At 42.2% G+C, this 22,632-nt stretch overlaps 1 protein-coding gene across 2 annotated transcripts in view; it reads right to left on the bottom strand.

Annotated features, from left to right (window-relative positions):
• LOC143378482 (putative G-protein coupled receptor CG31760) overlaps positions 1-22,632 on the bottom strand; it is a 187,622-nt gene that overhangs the window by 44,531 nt on the left and 120,459 nt on the right. For both annotated transcript variants that reach the window (XM_076830256.1, XM_076830257.1), the window contains 2 exons: positions 15,181-15,331; positions 34-166 (listed from right to left, as the gene is read on the bottom strand). In XM_076830256.1, the coding sequence (XP_076686371.1) occupies positions 34-166; positions 15,181-15,331 (284 nt within the window). The remainder of the gene's footprint in view (positions 1-33; positions 167-15,180; positions 15,332-22,632) is intronic.

Genomic DNA, 22,632 nt, shown 5'->3' on the forward strand with positions numbered 1-22,632 from the left:
TCATACGTCAGCCATCAGAAAGCCTCCACTGACCTTCAACAAGAATCCCGTCAAATCCAGATCGATGTTGACTGATGCTATAATAGCCCTTCCGACATTTACATACATACGCACCCTTTGTCCAGCCAGACCCGACGCCAACATTATATGGACTTTGATATTCACACTGAAAACAATACCAAAACAACGTCCAAACTGTTTTTCCCCAATCAGAGAAAAATTATTCTATAATATTTACTCATGTTTGCATACGGAATCATTTTATTCACAGTTGTATTTTATTTACTTAATCCATCTACCAATTATTTATTAGTTAAATGCGTAGTTAATGGATATTAAATTAAACTTTTTGTTAAGTATACATTCATAATGCGCGGATCAATCAACGTGTGGGAATGCGATTTTTATGAAGCGCACTACTTTCTCGTCGATGCTTTTTTTGTCTTCTGTCGTTGTTTCACAATATTACGATAGGATCTACCAAGGGACGCACCAGACATGGTTCGCACCGATTTCAACGACACTTGGTGGGGTGATACGTCTATATCTATAATACAGCATCATTGTACTTTCAGTCGTAGATATTCAGCCAATTATGAGAAAAAGGTATAACCTTTCTAAGAATCGCATAGTCTGGTGACAAAATATTACAAAAAAACATGTACCCGTGTGACAGGATTCGAACCCGGATCAAAATTTAAAGTCTCCGACGCTTCCCGCTATGCCAACAGTGGTTTTGAATGAATCACTTTATTACTCGTACATACCGAAGTATGCGAAACTAATTTTCTCATAATGAGAATATATTGCAAATGAAACTCGGTCAAGGTGGCGCCCTGATCGTATTGCTCAAGATGGCGTCTGAGCATGCGCGTGATGACGCCGTGACGTCAAACCAATCAACGCCAAGATGAGCTTGGCTTTGCGCTGGCGTCCATTCGGCAATGTGTGTGCGAATTGACGCAGGCGCAGTTCATGCACACATAACCACCGCTCCTGTAGGGGTGTGTTCCGTTTCGCGCATTGACTGCATAGACTGCTGGCAATGGTGATTGGTGGTACATAAGGTGAGCGTATAGACTGCATAACCTGATTGGAGTATTCGAATTCAAACAACTACGCATGCGCGCATTATGTGCATTGGCTCCCTATGGTTTGATTTTCTGTAGTTGCTGCACGCATCATGCGCTAGAAGTTGGAGGATTCTAGGGAATTCTACGAATTAGGTTATGCAGTCTATTCACTCACTGCATGAACCACCAATCACCATTGCCTGCAGTCTATGCGCAGTATGCGTGATTCGGAACACAGCCTAGGTGTTCCCCTCCATCAGCGAGAGCCGGAGTCCGCCGTACCCTGTGTGGAGCGGTGGTTATGTGTGCATCAACTGGGCCTGCGTCAATTCACGCACACATTACCGACTCGACGCCAGCGCAAAGCCAAGTTCATCTTACAGAGTGTCCCAAAAATGGTGGAGTTCCTTGAAAGGGGTGACTCAGGGGGTGATTTTAAAACAACTTGTTCCTTAGCGAAAATATTGCCCATAGCTTTATTAACGAGATATTAACAAACAACCCCGACCAATCAGAGCGCGCGCCTTCCGCCCCAGCTCCAGCAGTAGCATTGGCTACGTGGTAGGCGGCTGCGCTTGTACTACGAACGTACGAACAAGCAAGTCGGCACGCATCGAAGGAAACCGGGCTACAACAATTTTTTTTTTTAAACAGAATCTTAAATAATAATTATTTGGAGCGAGAGGACAAGAAATACGTAAATTTCGTTTTCAAATAACGCATAAACGAAACAGTAATGTAACAGAAAATGTACGACAAGTGATCGTAATTCGTTATTGATGTAAAAATCCGTAGTTTAATAACGGCCAACACAACTAAATTTAAAAAATAATATTAGGTGTATGAATAAATTCTTTCCGACTGGCTTTATATAATCAGTACATAGCTACCGAATTTCTATCGCGGTGGCGTCTCCGTTGTTCTGGGCATAAACTCAGAACATCGCGTAATACTCTTGTGTAGAAAACATTTCTCTGACGTGATTGCTAACAAACTGACAGGATTTTGTCCAAGGAGCTTTCTCTATCCTCAAGTAGTTTCTCTCGTTCCATTATGAGTTAACTCGAACCAGGATATGAGGCCTAAAGCTGGGATTCCCAATGCGGCGGCCACAGCGAGCCGCGCATTGGAAATCTCAGCTTTAGGTAAAAAGAACCCAGCTCATTTTCCAAACACACATGCTTTGCAGAAGTGCAACGAACGAACCATCGAAACGGGAATGGTATGCATTTTTTTCTTTATAACAATTCGAAAACTTTCTGTTTCTCTTCCCTTCGGACCAGTGATGCCAGAACGGTGGGTTTTGTCCCACGGCCGCTACCACCACTCCACGACCAAGCGTACCCCCTCCTAGCGTCCGTACCGCACCACACAAGCATACCCGTCCCTCCATCCGTGTGCCGTACGCGCTGCCTGGCCACCGCTCTCCGGCGAGAATTCGTTTTCCCGACATCGAAGCGCTTGGCGCGCAAGCGAAAAATCAAGACTTCAAATCCCGGTGCGGATATTACTTTTTTTTTTAATTATTCACTAATTTCTCTTTCTATATTCTCAGCAGACTAAAGGCTTAAAAACTATTAATTTACTAAGCATTTTCGAAGCTTGATTTGCTGCTAAAGTGCGATCCTCTTTTGGCTTGTATCCGAACGCCAAGTGAAAATTCATTTCCACTAATTTTTATATCATAGGAACAACGCGTTCCATGAAAAAAAGTTAAGTGATCAGTGTTAGTAGAAGTGTAGTGAAGTGAATATTCAATACATTAACCCGGACGCAATCGGTTCAATGACCTAGTGACCCAGGTTTTCAAGCTGCAGATGAATTTCTGGAAGGGTTTCTTTATTGGTGATTATTATTTTTTAAATTTAACGCAGGCTATGGCTAATTTCCGGCGATAGTTCTCCAAATTTCCGTACATAAATTTTTCTTCGGAATTTTTTAACAGTCTTATTCATTATCAGCGACAGTGTTGGCCGTTATTGAATTAGGGATTTTTATCACAATAAAGAATTACAATCACTTTTCGTTCATTTCCTGTTACATTACATTTTCATCCGTACGATATTAACAAAAGGAAATTTGTTTATTCCTTATCCTCTCACTTCACATAATTATCATTTTCGATTCTGCTTTTAAAAAAAACCGTGTATTCGTCTTCTTGCGTTTGACATGATTTTCCTCGATTTATCCTTTAATCATTATATTCACTTTAAATGGCAACCAAAAGATGATGAAAAGTTCGATTTTGTATGTTACGTCTTTTTCGTTCGTTATTTTGCGCGGTTTCCTTCTATGCATGTCGATTTGCTTATTCATAGTACAGGACAGCCACCTACCGCATAGCCAACGCTACCGCGGGAACTCGTGCGGAAAGCTCACGCCCTGATTGGCGGTTTTTTTTTGTTAATATCTCGTTAACGATGCTTCGGACAATAGTTTCGCTAAGGAAACAGTTGTTTCAAATCACCCCCCGAGTCACCCATTTCAAGGAACTCCGCCATTTTTTGGATACCCTGTAGACGTATCACCCCACCAAGTTTCGTGGAAATCGCTGCGAGCCAAGTCTGGTGCTTTCCTTGCAAGTTACTGTATTCATATCCACTTTTATATCAATATACTAATTATAAGCGTTTTCTTATACACAAGCCTATATAGTCTTTCTCTAACCATATCCTTGACATTTTTCTCAAAAAAGTCTCAAATCAAAATTGTTACTTTACATTTATAACTTATTTCTTCACACAGAATCAACACCTCTTGGATTGAACTATCTGTCACAGCAGTGTTGTTTAAACTTTTTCAGGTCACCGTCCTCTTAGTTCTCTAGAAAATTATTCAAACCGCTCCCTGCCATATACAAGGTGACCAATTTTAATCATTTCACGCGATTATTTCGTAAAGTTTCAGATGGTGTGTCACGATACCATGGTGCGATATCCGGCCAACATACACGGCACATATGTAGGCGCACGCTCGACGCGCCCAATCAAACACCAAACGATAAATTCAGGTAAGTATAGAGGGTATCCCAAAATAATGGGACAATCCGAAATATGTAAATTGTTCATACAAAAAGAAATGAAAAAGTCCTTTATCGTTTTGGAACCTGAGGCTTCGTTCTCGAGATATTGAAAACTTTAGTATGCAGAAAAAGAAGCTTCGGTAGTAGTAGGTAGTAGGCCGCCTGTGAGCAGAGACATGTGGGCACGGATCCGCGGCCCGCGAGGCTTGTTGCTTAACGACGCACAGTGGGCCGGATTCATTTATTTAGCGCTATTTGGGTCTTTTGATGTGAATACGTCTTTAAATTTGCTTCCATACCGGGGGGCATTCCAGAATATCCGATGATAACAAAATCGGGGGATACAGTTTGGCATTGCAGCTCCGAATCTATGGTATATATCCGAAATCCAATTACACCACTCGATAGCCAAAGAATCAAAGAATTTGTTGCGCTAAGTGAGCATCGTAACGCATCGCGCGCGGCGGAGGGGGGCGCGTCATCATTTTGGGTTCATTTTGCCGCGTCTGGAAACTTCCGCGCAATATAACTTTTGTCTCAGTGAAGCTACGACGCTCGTTTTAATTTCAATCGACAGCTATCGTTAAGATATAGAATCAATTCCTTACATAAAACATTAGTGACGAGTACTATTGCGAGATGAGAAGAAGCAAGAGTACCACAAGCTGAAATGTTACAGGGGCAAGGGGAATCGCCCGCTCGCTTCACCTTATCCCCTCCAAGAAGTCCTACTTTTCGGTTCGTAGCGGCTGTCCATATCCGCGGATTGTTGCGATTGGTTTCGTTTGCGTTCTTCGTCACGGGACGAACTGTGTTGGAAGGGATACGTTGACGCGTGCGGGCGATTCCCCTTGCCCCTGTGACATTTCAGCTTGGTGGTAGTCTTGCTTCTTCTCATCTCGCAATAGTAGTTATGGTGAAGTTGTATAGAGTTGAAGTTAAAAATTAACAAAAGTTAACACGATGTCGGACTATACCCGACAAAAAGCCAAGTCGAAATATAGAAATCCTACACGGTTGGAAAGAACATCTCGCCGGAAATCCAGTGATATCCGTGAAACCCCATATGAGCGAGTTAAGCGTTGTGGGGAACGCAAGAATGTCGCAAGACCGCACGATGTGCCACTTTATGCACAGCGAGTTCAGCCTCTCTTATATCAAAACTCCTCCAACGACTCTAGGTAGTACCTGTATTGATTTAACATTCACCAGAAATCTCGATGTATCGTCTATGCCATTTATATCATATTTCTCATACCACAGGCCTATGATCAATAAAATTATAATGGAGTAATTATTTGTTTGGGTGATTTGCTTCCTGACCACGGCGACAGGAAAACCTTCTCTTGGGGGACATTGTACACGTATTCACGTTACCCGTCCGTACCCCCGGCACAAACGCACCCGATTTTTTTTTAAGATAATGGAATGAAATTAACATGAAAAATAGGATAAAATTATTCCTTTCTAATTATGTATAATTTAATATTTTTTATATTTATTTATTTATTTATTTTCCAATTTTTTCACTTAAATGTAATAAAAAATTGACTGACTTCGATTCGCTCAGAAATGATCTAATTCTCTTTGAGAATCCCCTCACCGCAAAAATGGAGGAACAAGCCCTCGAGCATCAAGAAGAACTGTGCGATCTTCAGCACGACATTTCTTTGAAAACGAGGGAAGAAAAAGGAGCCGAATTCTTGAAAACACTTGAAGAATCGACATACCCGAAACTCAAACTTAGGAATTTCGCGCTCCGAATTTTCTCCATGTGCGGATCAACGTATTTGTGCGAATGTTCGTTCTCGAAAATACGTAGCATTAAGACAGAACAGCGCACACGGCTAAACGATTCCTCGCTTTCAACGTTGATACGTACAACGTCGTCCAGCCTCCCCGTTAATATTTTAGATTTGCCCAGCACGTGCGTGAAAATCTAGTTTTCCCAAACATATTTAAAATTTTGATAGTAAAACGCGTTTTTCCAATCCATTTTTTATCGCGCGACACAGTGGAATAGGTCTACACTGACAAAAAAAAAACGCATCGATGATAGTACCCCCATGGGTGATGTGGAAACCTATTGATACGGTGTCGTCCCAATGCACCACGCGCGGTTCATATAGTATGGGCCTGAGGCGCTCCACGAACCTAGGCCGCCGCGGGGGCCGAGACGCGTGGCGGGAGAAAGGAGGCGTTGCCTTCGAAAATCGGCCGTTGCGTTCACTTAAATCCGATGCCTGGTATAGAGGAAGGTACACTAAACAGATTCCATCCGTTTAAAATACGGGACTCGTTGGGACTTGAAAGATATTCCTTATCAATTTCACAAAATGTCGCAAGTTCCACGACTATATTCAGATTTATTTTTTAATAGATTATTTACATTAATTACTAATAGAAGATGATGTTTAGCGCAAAAGATTGGTCTTCAATTTAAACAAAACGGTATTTAGCCGCATCCTTTATTTTTCGACTTTTCCTTATAACTTGGAAACGAAAAGTTTCCCGAGCATTCGATTTAAACCACTGAAAGGGTCGTTAAATAAAGTACCTAATGAACAGTTTTCATTTTTTTTTAAATAAAATTAAGTGGAAAAAATTGAAAAATAAATACATGTAAAAAATATTAAATTATACCACATTAGAAAGGAATAATTTTATCCCATTTTTTGTTGTCAATTTCATTCCGATATCTTAAAAAAAGCCCAGATGGCACCAAATAAATGAATCCGGCCCACTGTCCTACGTGTCTGTTGATTTCTGTGGCTGCGGATAGCAATGCTCGTGTATAAATTAGAGATCATCAAGGGCGTTTTCTTCTTCACTGTTCTGAGAGAGAAGGCGATAGGGACTCCGGCAGGAGAGAAAGCGCACTAGAGTCTATTCCTGGACGCTCGACCGATTTGCAGAAGTCGGCGGAAATATCTGGATGCCTGTCGGTCGAGAGAGTACAAAGCATCTCATTAGACGCCCGAGTTTTCAGAGAGGAAAGTACAGGAGAATATTCTTGGACGCCCGTTCGATATGGAGAGTTCGGCGACAATACCTGCACGCCAATCAAACGGGAGAGTACAGAGTAACTCCTGGACGCCTCATTAGAATAGAGTCTAGAGCAGGCCTGTCCAACTTTTGCTCTTGCCCTCGAAGAGCAGCCGCGGGTGGTTGTGAGCGAAGGCAAGAGCGACGGCAAGAGCGGCAGTCGTAAAAGAGTGGGGATAGTGGCGTTCACAGATTTCCCCACCAAGAAGACCTTTCGCTCTTGGGCCCTGTGATGTCAGATCGGGGACGGGTTCTCTCGAGAATTTCCCCCACCTCGCGCACACTACGCCGGAGCTGCGTGTCCGTGAGTTGGACTCCGAAGCGCTGAGCTCACAGACGCGCTGCTCCGGCGTAGTGTGCGCGAGGTGGGGGAAATTCTCGAGGGAACCCGTCCCCGATCTGGCATCACAGCTTGGGCCTGGCTCGGTGCCTCCGAGAGCGAAGAGCAACTCGCGGCTGTTCGTGCGAGCAAATCCCCGCACAGGCCTGGTCTAGAGAGTACAGAGCATTTTCTTAGATGCCCAAGCTTTGAAAGAGGAGAGCACGGGGGAATATTCCTGGAATCCCGTTCGATATGGAGAGTCCGGCGACAATACCTGGACACCAATCAAACGGGAGAGTACAGAGTAACTCCTGGACGCCTCGTTAGAATAAAGTCAAGTGCCGCATGCACACTAGAGTCCCGTAAATTGTATAATCGCAGCGAGACACAACGTCGGAATTCTTGAAATTGTAGCCTTGGCTCATCAATCAAGCCATGTATTTCCACCAAATCCAAATAAACCTTGTCTGTCCAGCAAGTATCCTTGATTTCAATCCACGAAAGCTACACAACTGAATATTAGCGATGGAACTTCCGGGCCACGCAGTTTATAGTCAAAACAACTGAACGCGGAGCAGTGGCTGCTGGCACGCACATGCAGGAAGCACCCGTAGATACAGACCCACAAACACAGTCGAGCCGACCGCGCTGGTTCAAACCGTGAAAATGGATTGAAGCGGTCGACTCTACTGTCTGTGTAAACCTGTATCTATGCGTGCCTCCCGCGCTGCGCGCTAGCGTACACTACCACGCACTCAACTGACTCGGCTATAAATTGCGCGGCCCGGAAGGTTCACCGCTAATATTCAACTGTTAATATCTTGAGAATGAAACCCCGAATTCTAACACGGTAAAAGACTTTCTAATTTCCTTTGCATGAACAATTTGCATGTTTCGGATTGCCTCATTATTTTGGAAGACGCTGCACAAGTATAATAAATAACAGTGGTGACCGAACCTTGTCACGATAAGAGCCATATATCGCAATCTAGAAATACTCGACAGCCGCATCCTGTATGGGAACGATATTTCATACACGGTGTCCGACTACTGCTGGGAGAAAATTTAAGGGATTGTTCTAGACATCAAAATAAGACGAATATCAAGAATAATGATATTGCGGTCGAGCCTAAAAGCAGACAACCCGCGCGCAGAGATGCACGCAAGATATGTCAGGCGCTATACAATTCTGCGATACTTAATCCAAAATTAAAGGGTATCGTTGAATTACACCAGATCTGTCTACTCTATTTCCATTATGTCCACTGTTAATTCTGTTGTCGAGACACACGCGCAGAAATCACACAAGACACACAGTCACGCCAACTCCAAAGAAATGAAGAAAATATCAGATCTCCTGCACTAAAACGTGTGACAAAAATAAAACAGAACACACATTTATCCGCACTGCACGCGAAAAAAAAAATAGGTTTATATACCCTCAGACAAGTGAAACTGAAAACTCTTATAATGATTGTCTACTTCGCAATGTTTCGTTACTCATTGAAATAAGTTAATATCGACAGAGCTAGTTTGAATATGAGCACGACCAAGAGAAAACAGTTGAATGAGTTTATCTGCATGCTTGCTTGGTTCATGTACTGCGTTCGAAGAATTTGGTGAGACTGACGTCTTCTGCGATCAACTCAAACGAATTCCCCTAAACTGATGCAGAGGAAGTTCAAGTATTTTCAAATTGCAATAAACGGGAAAGAAACCAACTCCGAAACTTCTGCCACATTTGGGGTTATAAAGGAATTTGGGCCTACCTGCTCGCGGTACGGCTCGGTCAGTTTAACCGCGCCGCATTTCATAGACACGCATTTCGTTTTGGTGCTTCGCATAGTCAACACAGCCTCTGCCGATGTTAAGTTATGTGAACAAGCATTGACACATCGCGAAGTAGACAAACATTCAGTCGACCCGCGATTTTACGTCGAAAAATCTTACTTTAAGTTTATTTATTAAGAGTTATTAACGAATTTGTTTTTTTTTTCGTGGTGACTTTTAGTGCTGGTAAATTTGATGTATTTTTTTAAACGATTTTATTCAGCTTCAATCCTTTGTTTGTATGTATGGTTCAAATCTCGCAACTCATATTTAACCAACTTCCAACTATCCAATTGTCTTGAAACTTTGCAAGCATGCGTAGTTTAGATGACAATACAATATTTAAAAAAAAAAATGAGCCCCGAGGGGGTGAAAAAATCACCCAGTTATCAATAAATATAACCCATAACCACAAATCCAAACGACTTGAAATCAGACACTCGCGTTCTTTACGAAAACGACAAAAAGTCGCTGCTTTTGGACTTCGGGATGCTAGTTGCACCGCGATTACCGAAAATACACCATTTATTGAGGTAATCAAGGCAATGAAGGTATTCATATCCCCACTACTTTTTTACCGAATTTCATGATATAAAAAGGGCCACGAATCAATACTCGGGGGCTCATTTCAAGACTAACACGCGTAGACGAAAGAGGCTTGCGAGACCAAGTAGTATTTTCCTTCGAGCATTGTACCAACTTCTACCATACAGTACGTAGAGTTGCTGATAGGTGTTGTGACTGTTAACTCTTATTTTTTGAGACCCCAGCATTTCCCAGTGCGTCAAAACCGAGAGGTGGGCCTAGGTACCGCGACAAAAACACTTAAACATTTGTAAAAGACTGAGATTATATACAGAATATAATTACTAATTATAAATTCAGTGTTCTCTTCAATCATCATCCGAATTTCCTCTTTGAGACCAACCCACAAAGATACCCCTTTACCGCTCAAGGGGTATCGCATTATAAAGTTACGAGGCTAAACTAACATTCCTAGTGGCTCCCGGGGATACCAGACCCCGGTTCGTCCACGACAACCAACATTCCTAGTGGCTCCCGGGGATACCAGACCCCGGTTCGTTCACGATATCCACCTTCCTAGCGGCTCCCGCGGATACCAGACCCTGGTTCGACCGTGAAAATTTACCTTCCTAGTGGCTCCCGGGAATACCAGACCTCGGTTCGTCCACGACATCTAACCTCCTTATAGCGGCTCCCGGGGATACCAGACCCCGGTTCGTCCGCTACTAACAAACTCCAACAAACAAATTCAATCCTCGGCCTCGCAGCCGCCACTCTCATTGCCCTCAGCCTCGGCTCATAACAAACAAAATGTTTTAATTACAGGATACAGATTGTGATGTGATATAAAATTGATAAACTGTATTTGCTGATGTTCCACTTGCCAACCGAAACTTCAACTTCTGGTTGCACATGTTGCTCCACGAGTTTATTTAAAGTGATATTAACACCATCAAAATTGAAGTGCAAGAAAACAATTATTTTTTAGTTTTTAGTGCATTTTAATTTAGTTTTTTGTGCATTTTTAATCAAATCGTTTAACATAAATTTTGTTTATATACATTTTTTTAATTCTTTGACGTGTGTCAGTGCAGTAAATTTGTTTTGTTTTTAATTTTTTTCACACGTTTTAGTGCAGGAGATCTGATTGTTTTTTTTATGTCTTGGGAGTGTTGTGATTCCTGCGTAGGGTGTCTCGATAACGTAATTGACTAGAGTGGATATAGTGGAAGCATTGGATTCTAGCATGTTGGTAGATCTAGTGTAATTCAACGATACCCTCTAATTTTGGATTAAGGGGGTATACCCATTTGAACGCTCGCGAAATGTGTACATTTCGTTGATTTTTTTACAAGTCAACAGTTTGATGAAGACTATCCGTTTTTGTAATATGTTTACAAAGTATTATAAACTACTTTTAAAAAAGTTTCAGTTAAAAAGTAATTGTTTTTCGAAAGTTATGGATACATATCAAAAACTCCCTCGATTTTAGACAGCTACAGGGTGGAAAAAAGCTGTATGTCGTGTCTGAAATCAAAAATAGTAAAAAAAATTATAAAATATATTAATAGCTATCGATCTACGACGAGGATTGTGAAAAATGCGGACATGGTGAGATCACTGGATACAATTAGATTTTTCTAAAAGAAAAGTCCACGTTTTCCTTTATAAATAATAAATGGAGAAGCGGAATAAAAAGAGGCGTCATAGATAGATGTGGAATTTTATTACGATTCTGCATGCAAAATTGGAAGTGAATTGGTCGAACGTAGCGCGAGCTTTTTGGGCCACCGTAATGAAAAATGTACTTCCGCTGTGATCGGTCGGGCCGTCCCGTGCTACCTGGGATGTTCCACTCAAATGCTTGTAACTTCGTCAATCCTCCGAATGTTTACATCGGACTTTACTTATAATATTCCTAAAACATCAATCTATGAAAATATGTAAAAGAAATCGATTTTTGACACTTCCAAACGGTTATAGCCCCTTAAGTATCGCAGATCGTGTGGCCATGCCGATTGTCGTAAACTTCGTCGCAGCTTCTCTGAGGTAAGTGACACCGTGCGACAGAGCCCGACCCCTCGTCGGACTTTCCCCGCGTGCACCGTTGCACGCGGGTAGCCTGCTTTTAGGCATATCGTTAAATACTCATAACTAACAAGCGGAGTCTTAACCGTAATATCGTTATTCTTGATTTTCGTCTTATTTTGTTGTCTGGAATAACCCCATAAAGTTTCTCCTAGCAGCAGTCGAACACCCTGTATACAGAGGGTGTTCATAAAAGATGGAACATTTTTTCAGGACCGGTTTTACTCATTAAAATAAAGGTAAATGTTTACTTTAGGAGAGGATTCTCCGATGACTTTGAGCTTCATATGTTGTCAAGGTCATTATTCTGAACAACATTTCCCTCTAAACTTTCTGGCGCTCAGCTTTGGTTTACGAGATATTCGCAAAAAACTTGGCATAATTGTACATTGAAATCTGCCTATACTAGAGTTAGGAGCGATGGGGCCTAAGTGATGGAGGGGGAAACACCTACAGGAGCGGTGGTAATGTGTGTACGAACTGACGCCAGCGCCAAGCCAGTCAAGTGGCCCCAATGCGAAGCCAGCCACTGTCAACCAGCGTTGCCGGGAAATAGATTGTCGACGCGGTTGGCCGTGGCTGGCTTCGCGTTGGGGCCCCTTGACTGGCTTGGCGCTGGCGTCAGTTCTTGCGCATATTACCACCGCTCCTGTAGGTGTTTCCCCCTCCACACTTAGGCCCCATCGCTCCTAACTCTGGCCTATACAGACGTTACTAACACAACAATCTTCTCGTTGCCGTCGACTGTTCTACAGCCGACGCTATTAGTACTGGTTGGGGCTAGATTAGGGCGGGGGGGGGGGGGCGTAAAGCATGGTAGCGAACCGATGTGGGTATGTGTTAAACTCGATAATTCTAATGTTAAGTTATGTTTTTTGCATCCTGATGGGCACTTAAAAAATGTGCGTTAAATTGCCTGTGTTCTAAATTGTATGTGCACTATATTCTGTATCCTAAATCGCATGTGTCCTAAATTGTAGGTGCACTATAAATGGCATGTGTTCTAAATTGTATGTGCACTATTCTGATGTGTGCTAAATTGCATGTGTAACATTGTACTGTGCAGTTTTGATATGAAACCTACTATGAAACATACCGAGTAACATAAATGAAGTTGATAATGACGATGACGACGATGATGCGGAATGCTTATTTTGCGATGGTAATTATAAAAATAATGACAATGAAAAGTAGATCCAATGTATTCGCTGCTTTCAGTGGGCACATGAAGAATGTGGGGCTTCCGACGTATTATTCACGTGCCCAACGTGTAGGAAACGCAGAAAGCAGAAATAAATTCCAAAAATGATGTATATATATTTAGTTGTATCTTATACTTAATAAATCTTCATTTTTAGTAAAAAAAAAAGTAAAGATTTTCGAGTTTTCTTTAAAAATTTCTTAGGTGTTCCATATTAGGACACATTTTTTTGAACGACCGATTTTCACTCTTTTCAGTTTTTTTACTATAATTACAAAACAATTGATTTTTGTTACATTTCATTGTGTAAATATGATTATGCATTAGTTCATTCGTCCCCGCATGTCAGTTTTATTAAAATAAAAACAAATTCCCCTACTTTTGAGAAGCTCTTGAAATCAGAAGCTCCTGCCCTTACCCTATATTCGGTAGTTTTAGTGTTAACTACAGTTTGTTCAGAATATCGAGTAAACTAAAGCCAACCGCCACAAAGTTTAAAGGGAAATGTTCAGAATGATGACCTTGACAATAATAGCGATATTGACCTCATAGCGCGATGCTTATAACCGCAGTCTCATTTTGAACATCCCCAATCTCACATCGGTTCACTACCATGCTTTACGCGCCCGCAAGCGGACACGCGTCCCCCGCTCTTCCCGTGCCCCAACCAATAGTAATACCGTCGGCTGTGAACTCGTCGGTGGTTCTAGTGTTAAGTGAATTTTTTTGCAATTATTTCGTAAACTAAAGCCGAGCGCCAAAAAGTTTAGAGGGAAATGTTGTTCAGAACGATGGCCTTGACAACATATGTCATGTTCATTGAAACCGAAGAATCCCTCCCAAAAGTAAACATTTACCAAAATAATAAGAAAAGTTGGTATACGCATATGCCTCATAGTGCTTAGTTTTGCAGTTATAAGCTTTTTTATATTCCGTAAAACACCGATCCGAAGTGTCTGTTAAAGGGAAACCGACAGACTGTCGCGTTCGTCAGTTGGCCTAATACATTATTCATATCCTTTCCACCGTGCCTTTAAAAAAACAAAGTCCAAATGATAAGCAATACATCGACTCGCGTAAACACACCGGAATTTCATTAAATGCCACTTTATTAGGTGTATAGGGCCCGTGTTTTACGAAATATAAAAATGGGTGTACCTGCAAAACTAAGCATTATCGGACATAGGTATGCATATATCAACTTTTTTTTATTATTTTAGTGAGTAGAATTGATCCTCGAAAATGTTCCACATTTTTATAAGCACCCTGTATATTAGGGTGGGCCCGAAAAATCAAATTTTCGAATGGCAAAGGTGAAAACCAAATAAATAGGGGTTAACGAAGCTTGTAGAGTATTCAATATACCTTCAAGGACACCAAGAAGGCATCTTATCACAGAAAAATCTGAAGTTCCTCTATGTTGTTTGACAGATTAGCAAAGAACATGAGAAAATATTTGTTGTCCAAATAAAAGAATGAGAGAAAGTGGGTTTTGCTCCGGATCGTGGGATGTTAAAGAAAGGGTCTACAAATTTGTTGAGAAACTCAAAATGAAACATCCGTTCTCCAATACCTTTACGTTAGCCGGTAATGTTTCATTAAATAGGTTTTCAAGAAGTAATTCCGAATTAAGTATGAATAGAAATGATATTAGAAATTATACTATTTCATTTGTGTTCCTAATTCTATTAATTGTTGATTTGGTTTAAAATTTTGTAATATTTCATTACGAATAATATAAAGTAGTAACTTATTTATGTAGGGGCGTTATGTCACATGGATGTGTTACAAAATGCTCTACCTAAGGTTACAAAGGATAATTATTTTTTATTACATTTTGATCATGAATAAAGGAGTAGTTGTGAAGAAAAATTAAAAATGAATGTGATTTCATCGATAAAATAAAGAATTTCTGAAAAATATATTTTTTTTACTTTTCTTTAAAAGTGCGGCGCATTGTCTAGATTTACCCTGTTCAATAATAGTAAATAAAGTTGGAATTATTCATCGATGAGGAAAATTTTAAAAGTTTGCTGGTATTAATTTAAATTATTACATATTAAGTATTAATTACCTGCGTGGTGTCATTATGACACTTGTGCGTTCCTCTAAAAGATATTATCTGGTTACTCAGGACTTCTTTCTCATTATTTTGCAGCGGTGCATCGCACTGGTTTACTTCTAAACCGCTTATGTCAATATCCACACTTAAAAAGTCTCGAACCCTTGAATGAAATGTAATTTTGTAATTATTTTTTTAAAAAATCAATCAAATTATAGGAAGAAGAAAAACATATATAAATATGTAAAGTATTTATTTGAAAAGGTACATATGTAGGTATATGTTATAATACAGTAAGGCCAATGTTAAGTCCCAAAGGGGATTACTCACCTACGAGCGTGCAGCGATTGCTATGCACCATTGGAGTAATCTCGCCAAGACGAATCGATTGATGCCATTTTTAACTTCGAAATCAGATGGGATAAAAATGGCCTCAAATTTCGAGATTTTGCGGTTTTGAACAAAAGAAACTGGCAGTAAAATCCGATCCGGCTTGTGGGACCTCGGGTAGGCACCTGCGGAAAAACGAGTGGGATGTAAGGGATATTCTAGCAGGTTGAAGCAGCAAATGTGCTTCATGACCTTCATATCAGGGCTTGAGATGGACCTGCGTTTACTCCATGGGCCACTGATCCATTGGCGATTTTGTACTGAGCATTAGGAATAGGGCCCATGCGATAAATGCAGTCCCAACGTGGCCCTGAAATGAGGGCCATGGGGCACATTTGCCGCCCTAACCTGCTAGAGTATCGCTTACATCACTCGGGTTTCCCTCAGGTACCTATCCGAGGTCCCTCGGGCCGGATGGGATTTTACTACCGGTTTCTTTTGTTCAAAACCGCAAAATCTCAAAATTTGAGGCCATTTTTATCGCATCTGATTTCGAAGTTAAAAATGGCATCAATCGATTCGTCTTGGCGAGATCTTTTGGAAGGTGTATATCCATCGCTGTACGCTCGTAGGTCAGTAATCGCCTGTGGGATTTAACATTGTCCTTTGTCACGAATCATATTTAAATATTGATATGCATATGCAGAATTATTTTCAACAGTAACATAATTCAATTATTAGATAGGATGTTTATAAAAATGTGGAATATTTTTTCAGGATCAGTTCTACTCACTAAAATAGTAAAAAAGCAGTGTGTATTTTACACTACACAAGTGAAACTTACTTCCGCCAAATCTACATACACACCGGATAAGAAACAGTTACGTCTAGGTTTGTGCGTTAATTCTCAATGAATATACATATTTAATGATTATTGATTATTTTAATTTATTATTGCAAGGTTTCCATACTTAGATTCATACTCCAATAAAGAGATAATTGGCTTATGATAACTACAGTATGAAATGAATGTATTTGATTGTAATTTATCTAAATATCTAACAAATACAGTGTCAATTGTACTTCCCGATTTAATGGTGGATACATTATTCAGTTTCAAATTAAATTTACGCTGACATAACGCGAAGCGATAACTATTCGACGTTTAGTTCCAAGTATTTGGGGGCGCATCTAACTTGCGCACCAGCCCCATGATCACCATGATCACCATGAACGAATTCGGCGTTCACGCAAACATCCGCCGACGAAAACATAGAGCGATATTTATTCGGGTATGGTTCCGAGTATTTTCGACGTCGAGGGACCAGCGTGATGGCTCGAGCGTCCTTAACGCCGACACGGTAATTCGATACTTGTAGTAACGCATCGGGCACAGACGACGTTACACGCGCCTATAGGAGGAAGCGGTATAGCGTGCGTGTAAGAGAGAGAGAGGGAAGAAAATACTTCGCTGGGTGCACGCATAAACCGCGTGAAGATAACATTCGATGCGAAAAGTTCTAAAACCCATTTTATATATATTGGTCAGTGAGTTCGGTTTCGCCAGCAGCGCGCGAGGAGAAATCAGCCACCACCACCTGACGATCGTGGATTGGCAGTTGAAGTTGCTGGGCCCACGAAGGGTATGGTGGGGTAACAGGACACTGCTCGACTCCGCCTGAACGTAGCCGTGTGGCTATTGTTTATTCTTAGCGTATAGTTGTGAGCGTTACGAAGTTATGCGTAGATCAATACGAGTTGAAGCTATCCAGAAAGAATCAATGTTCTGACCAATAAAACTCATGAATTTTTTCCGACCTAACACACCTATTCTGATGTATGTATTTCTACGCTAAGAACTCGGTTTGGCCTACATGTCTGGAGTTGGGCGCTATCCCCACCACTTCTGACTCGCTCTTGTTCTGCGAAGGCGAGAGCGAGATGGAACGACAGCGTGTCAGAGGGACTGAAAGCAAGCGAGGAACGGTACGAGACAGATGACGCGTGATACATACTTTGTCTCGCTCCGTTTTTCGTACGCCTGATATATCCATCGATTGTTGAGAATCTTTTCTCCTTGTGGTTTTTCGACTAGAACCCATGTGTTGTTTTCTTCCAACGACTGCAATTCCACGATCATAGCCATTCTCCAATTTTCAGCTTCATCCGAGATTGTCACCTCTGCATAGCTTTCGCTCTATCTCGAAGTCGCCTCCCGTTGGCGCCGTCGGTGTCATTAGTGTCGTTAGTTTCCTTCGGATTACTTTCTTCTTGAGGCTCGCTCCTTGACATTTTGGCTTCAGGTTTCGCTACACCTTTATTTAATATCGGCCCTGTTTCGATTTCCATTGAAGTGGTAGAGTGTCTTTCTTCCTTGAACAGAACATCCTTACTTACAACTACGTCGCAAAATTCCGAAACCCATACACGATAGCCTTGAACACCGACAAGATAGCCAAATAGATATCCCTTAAAAGATTTTTTATCCAATTTCCTTTGCTTTTCTTTCGGTATGTGAACGAAACATTCAGTACCGAAAACTTTTAGGTGATCGACACTTGCCTCGTTACTGAACCACAATTCATACGGCGTTTTGCCTGCTACTTTTGTCGGACCCGTTCTATTTAAAACATAGACAGCAGAATTCATAGTTTCTGTCCATAAGTGCTGAGGCAAATGCGATCTCGAATACAACATCGACCGCGCCACTTCCACAATCGTCCGATTTTCGCGCTTAGCGCTCCCATTCTGCTCAGGGGTGTATGGGACAGTGACCGTATACCTTACACCTATCTTACCGTGAAGGAGCCGTACATCTTTATTGACGTATTCATCACCGTTATCCGTACGCAGTTCTTTAATATTTTCTCCGAATTGCGTTTTAATTTCGTTGCAAAAAAGTTCAAGCTTATTATTTACTTCCGACTTTTCGCATAAGAAATAAACCTTGCGATAACCAGTGAAATCGTCTTTAAAGACCACATAATACCTTCGTTTGCCAAGCGATTGTACATTCATCGGCCCGCACACATCCGAATGTATTAGCTCTCTCGGTCTTGTCGCACGATCCCTTCTCTCGCCAAAGCTTAACCTATGATGTTTACCATACACAAACCCGTCGCAAAATTCGCGGTCCTCGGTCACCTCGATCCCCATTCCGCTCAAAATAGATTTGGACGTGCCTTTGGTTTTGATGACCTAAGCGCTCATGCCACAACTGTAACGTATCGAGTTGATTCGCGACACACATTGGTTTTGAAGGTAAAACTCGCATATTGATACTATACAATCTACCGCCTCCGCACCAGTCGCCACTAGTGCACCGTGTCTCAGAAATTCACACCGGCGCCCTCTGTCGCTTATTACAAAAGCTACACCTCTTTTCGCGGCACTCTTTACGGAAAACAGATTTTGTTTCATGTCTGGCACAAACAATACATCATACAGCATACCTGGAATCCACGTTCCGTCGAAATACGTTTCAATCAGAATCTTACCTTGTCCAAGCGCTGATAGCTGCTCACCGTTACCTATTTGAATTTTAGTAGGCACTGAAAACTGTCGAAACTCGGTAAACCAGCTGTGTTGACTCGTCATGTGTTCGGATGCATCGGAGTCAATCAGCCAGCAGTCTTCACTGCTTCCTTGACCAGTATTGCCCACATACGCCTGCCGCACGCCCGATTGGCTGCAGTCTTTTTTCTGCTCCCGCTGCTTCGGACAATTCTTCTTGAGATGTTCCTTTGATCCGCACGTAAAACAGCTTAGTATCTTCTTCTTCTTCTTCAGAGAATCGATCTTTTTCGAAGAATTCGGTTACACTTTCAGATGGGACATTGAAGCCACCGTTGTTTCTTCCGGCTCGTTCTTTTTCTTCTGCAACCGAAGCTCTTCGGTCATCAATCTCGTTGTAAGATTACTCAGCGTCCGCTTTGTCGCCTCCGTCGAATCCCATGTGCTGTGAAAATGACCAAAAGCTGGCCGAAGTGTCGACAGGATCCTCGTGATCAACATGGACGACGGTATTTTTCCGCCAAGTGCATTCATTTCATTTGCAAGATCGGCGGTGTAATTTATCAGAAGAGAATTTACACAAATTATTATTTGTATAACTCAATACCGATTTTATGCCTTAAGCAGTTAATAATATATATAATTATTACATATGTGTTTTTATTGATTAAAACATATAAATTGTATAATTCATTGTATATCGTTCATAAATACAAATTATTCGTAATAATATTAATACAAATGGATGATGTCCTAGAGTGACCAACATAAAACTTCCGCCATCGATAGTGGTTACTGGTAACCAAAACAGAATTCGGCTGTACTTCCAAATGGCTCCAGTGGCCGATCGAAACGAGATTTGTGGGAAGGGGTCAGGAGAGTGTTTGGACGGTAAGGGGAACGCGTCCAGCTGTCCGTAGGACAAATTGGGGGAGGGAACGATGAAACCCCGTTACGGCTACGTATATGGTTTAACGAGTTATACCGGTGGGACGCTGATCTTCCCCCCACCACTCGCGCCTGGCGCGGCCCGCTGCTACCAAGCGCGGCCGCGAGATGTCTGCGCGCTGAGCGGCGCTCTCGCTCGCGAAGTTTGCGTGGCGCCACATATAAGCCAGCGCGGTGGGCCCGTCAGGCAGAGTCAACTACGAGCGTTACAGGCGAACGTTAGATCTCTCCCAGCGATCTCTTGTGTACTACAAGCTGTATCACTGTGTCTTTTTGGATTCCGCTACCTCCACGGCCCCTAGACGGAAGTCGATATCCGCCGTCAATCTTAGGGACAGGCTACAGTCTCCGTTTCTCTCGCGGGTTTTACCCACTGGGCGATCGGACTCAAGACTTTCCCGGTCACGGCCATTGGCGGAGACCACACCAGGGCACCAGAACGACCACCCCTCCGACTTGCAACAATCCAGCGTCGGTGCGATAGCTTAAGGCGTAGTAGGTTAAGGTGTTAGCATTAAGCCGTTACTCTCGTGTAAGCCAGCATAGACCTGGCCGGGCTCCTGTTATACACGCGACTGAATAAAACCCGTTCAGCCAATTTACCCGCCTTGTTCACTCGGCCACTCTATACCCCACCCGTCCGGTTAGTAAATTAAAAATAATTTTGTTATTAATATTTCGGAAACTAATAAATTCCCGAAGCTACAATTTTAGATTTAGGGTCCACACCCATCCCCTCAAGCCTCGTGTCGATCGGCCACTGCGGCCATTCGGAAATATATCCCAGAATTCCAGCAATCGATTTTGGTTATAGTCATGGTACGGAAAACCCCGGACTGGCCAGGCCAAGAGAGATAGTGGCAATGAATGGGCGTCTATCCTGTATTATACACCACCCTGTAGTGAATGTACTTGTATCCTGTAGTGAATTTGAGTATAGGCAAGTATATACGTGTGTGTAAGCGTGAAATAGCATCCCATGCTGTGCAACTATCTCTTTTCAACAGCGCGCCGCGGCTCCTAATGCTCACAGTTCGCATTCCAGATATTCTATAGTTCAATAGTTATACCATAACCAAAAAAATTCCCGCAATAGATATTGGTCATATCGTAACCAAAACAAAATTTAATTAATTCAAACAAAAATGAAAAAAAAATTGAAAACTGAAAAACGTATCAACTAGCCCCGGTCTCCCCTACGCCATAAGCGGTAAATATGCTAATGCTACCACGCCACTGAACTATGTGAAATCAATTTCCGAAAGCGGATACTTCGAACAGCATTCTTTGATCGATTGTCAATTGTTAGCATTCCATCTTGCGCGATGTAAACCATATACCACTGTAGTACGTGCATACATTTATATATAGATGTTTTTAATAAAATCTGTATGACTTTCACATCAATACCTGTAACGTATCATTTATAATATCCTTTCTTACATATTCATATGTGTATAGCAATTATCCCTAAGATATAAGAAAAATTCAACTATTGTTCTACATTTTATGAAGTACTTACGTACGTTATATTACGCATACTTTATCGGGGTGTAAATCACTCGCGTATTCCTCGATGGTACTTCTTAGAGGCATGGTCTTAGCGAATGTCAATAGCGTTTCAGGATAGGCAATATGGAAGGTTTTGACACTGGTCGGCTGTAAATCAGAGGCCAGCGAGTCTTTAAGGTTTCCTTAGTCTTCAACGGTTTAAGTGGCGTTCGGGGGTGCGAGTTGACGGACGCTCGACGCGTGGGAAAACCCGCAACTTTTCGCCTCGAATGTTATCCTCACGCGGTTGACGCGTACACCCGATAGAATTCTTTTCTTCTCTCTCTCTTCCACCCACGCTATATCCCTTCCTCCTATACGTGCGTGTACCATCGCTTGCGACTGATGCGTTACCGCGAATATCGAATTACCTTGTCGGCGTGAAGGCCGCTTGAGCCATCGCGCTGGTCTCCCGATCTCCAAAATACTCGGACCGGTACCCGAATAATTATCGCTCTATGTTTTCGTCGGGAGATGTTTACATGAACGCAACGCCGAATTCTTTCATGGTGACCATGGTGATCATAGGGCTGCTGCGTAATTTAGATTTGCCCCAAATACTTGGAACTAGACCTCGACTAGTTATCGCATCGCGCAATGGGCGTCGAATTACAGCATCCGCGGAGCGTGCATGTACGCGCCCCGACAGGTTGCATCATGTCGCGCCTCATTCCTTCTCTTTCTCATAAATCATGGACCACCTGTGATTAGGGAGGCTTTCAAGCCGTATTACGCAATATTTTGAAATGTATTCGCATCTGAAACAAGGCAAAGTCTTCCGCCCCGAAGACGTAATTCGAATTTCCGCAAATTGGTCGCGCTCGCGCTTGTGCACCGACTTTCGCACGCGTACGGAGATTCCGCAGCCGCGACAAGCTCCCAAAATACTTTAAATGTCCAACAGGTGACGCTAATACGGAATCTATGAGAACCCTAGTGAATTTACGTTGACATGCGGTATCACTATATCAAATCTAGGGACTTTTCGCTGCAACAGATGACGCATTACCCCCACTCCTGCACCGCCATCTAGGAATCCTTCTCACACTACCCCCCTCCCGTGATATCATGCCCTCACCAACGAACTCCGTCCCATCACCCCACCTCACCCCTTCACCCAGG

The sequence above is a fragment of the Andrena cerasifolii genome, chromosome 2 (assembly GCF_050908995.1).
Source record: "Andrena cerasifolii isolate SP2316 chromosome 2, iyAndCera1_principal, whole genome shotgun sequence".
NCBI lineage: Eukaryota > Metazoa > Arthropoda > Insecta > Hymenoptera > Andrenidae > Andrena > Andrena cerasifolii.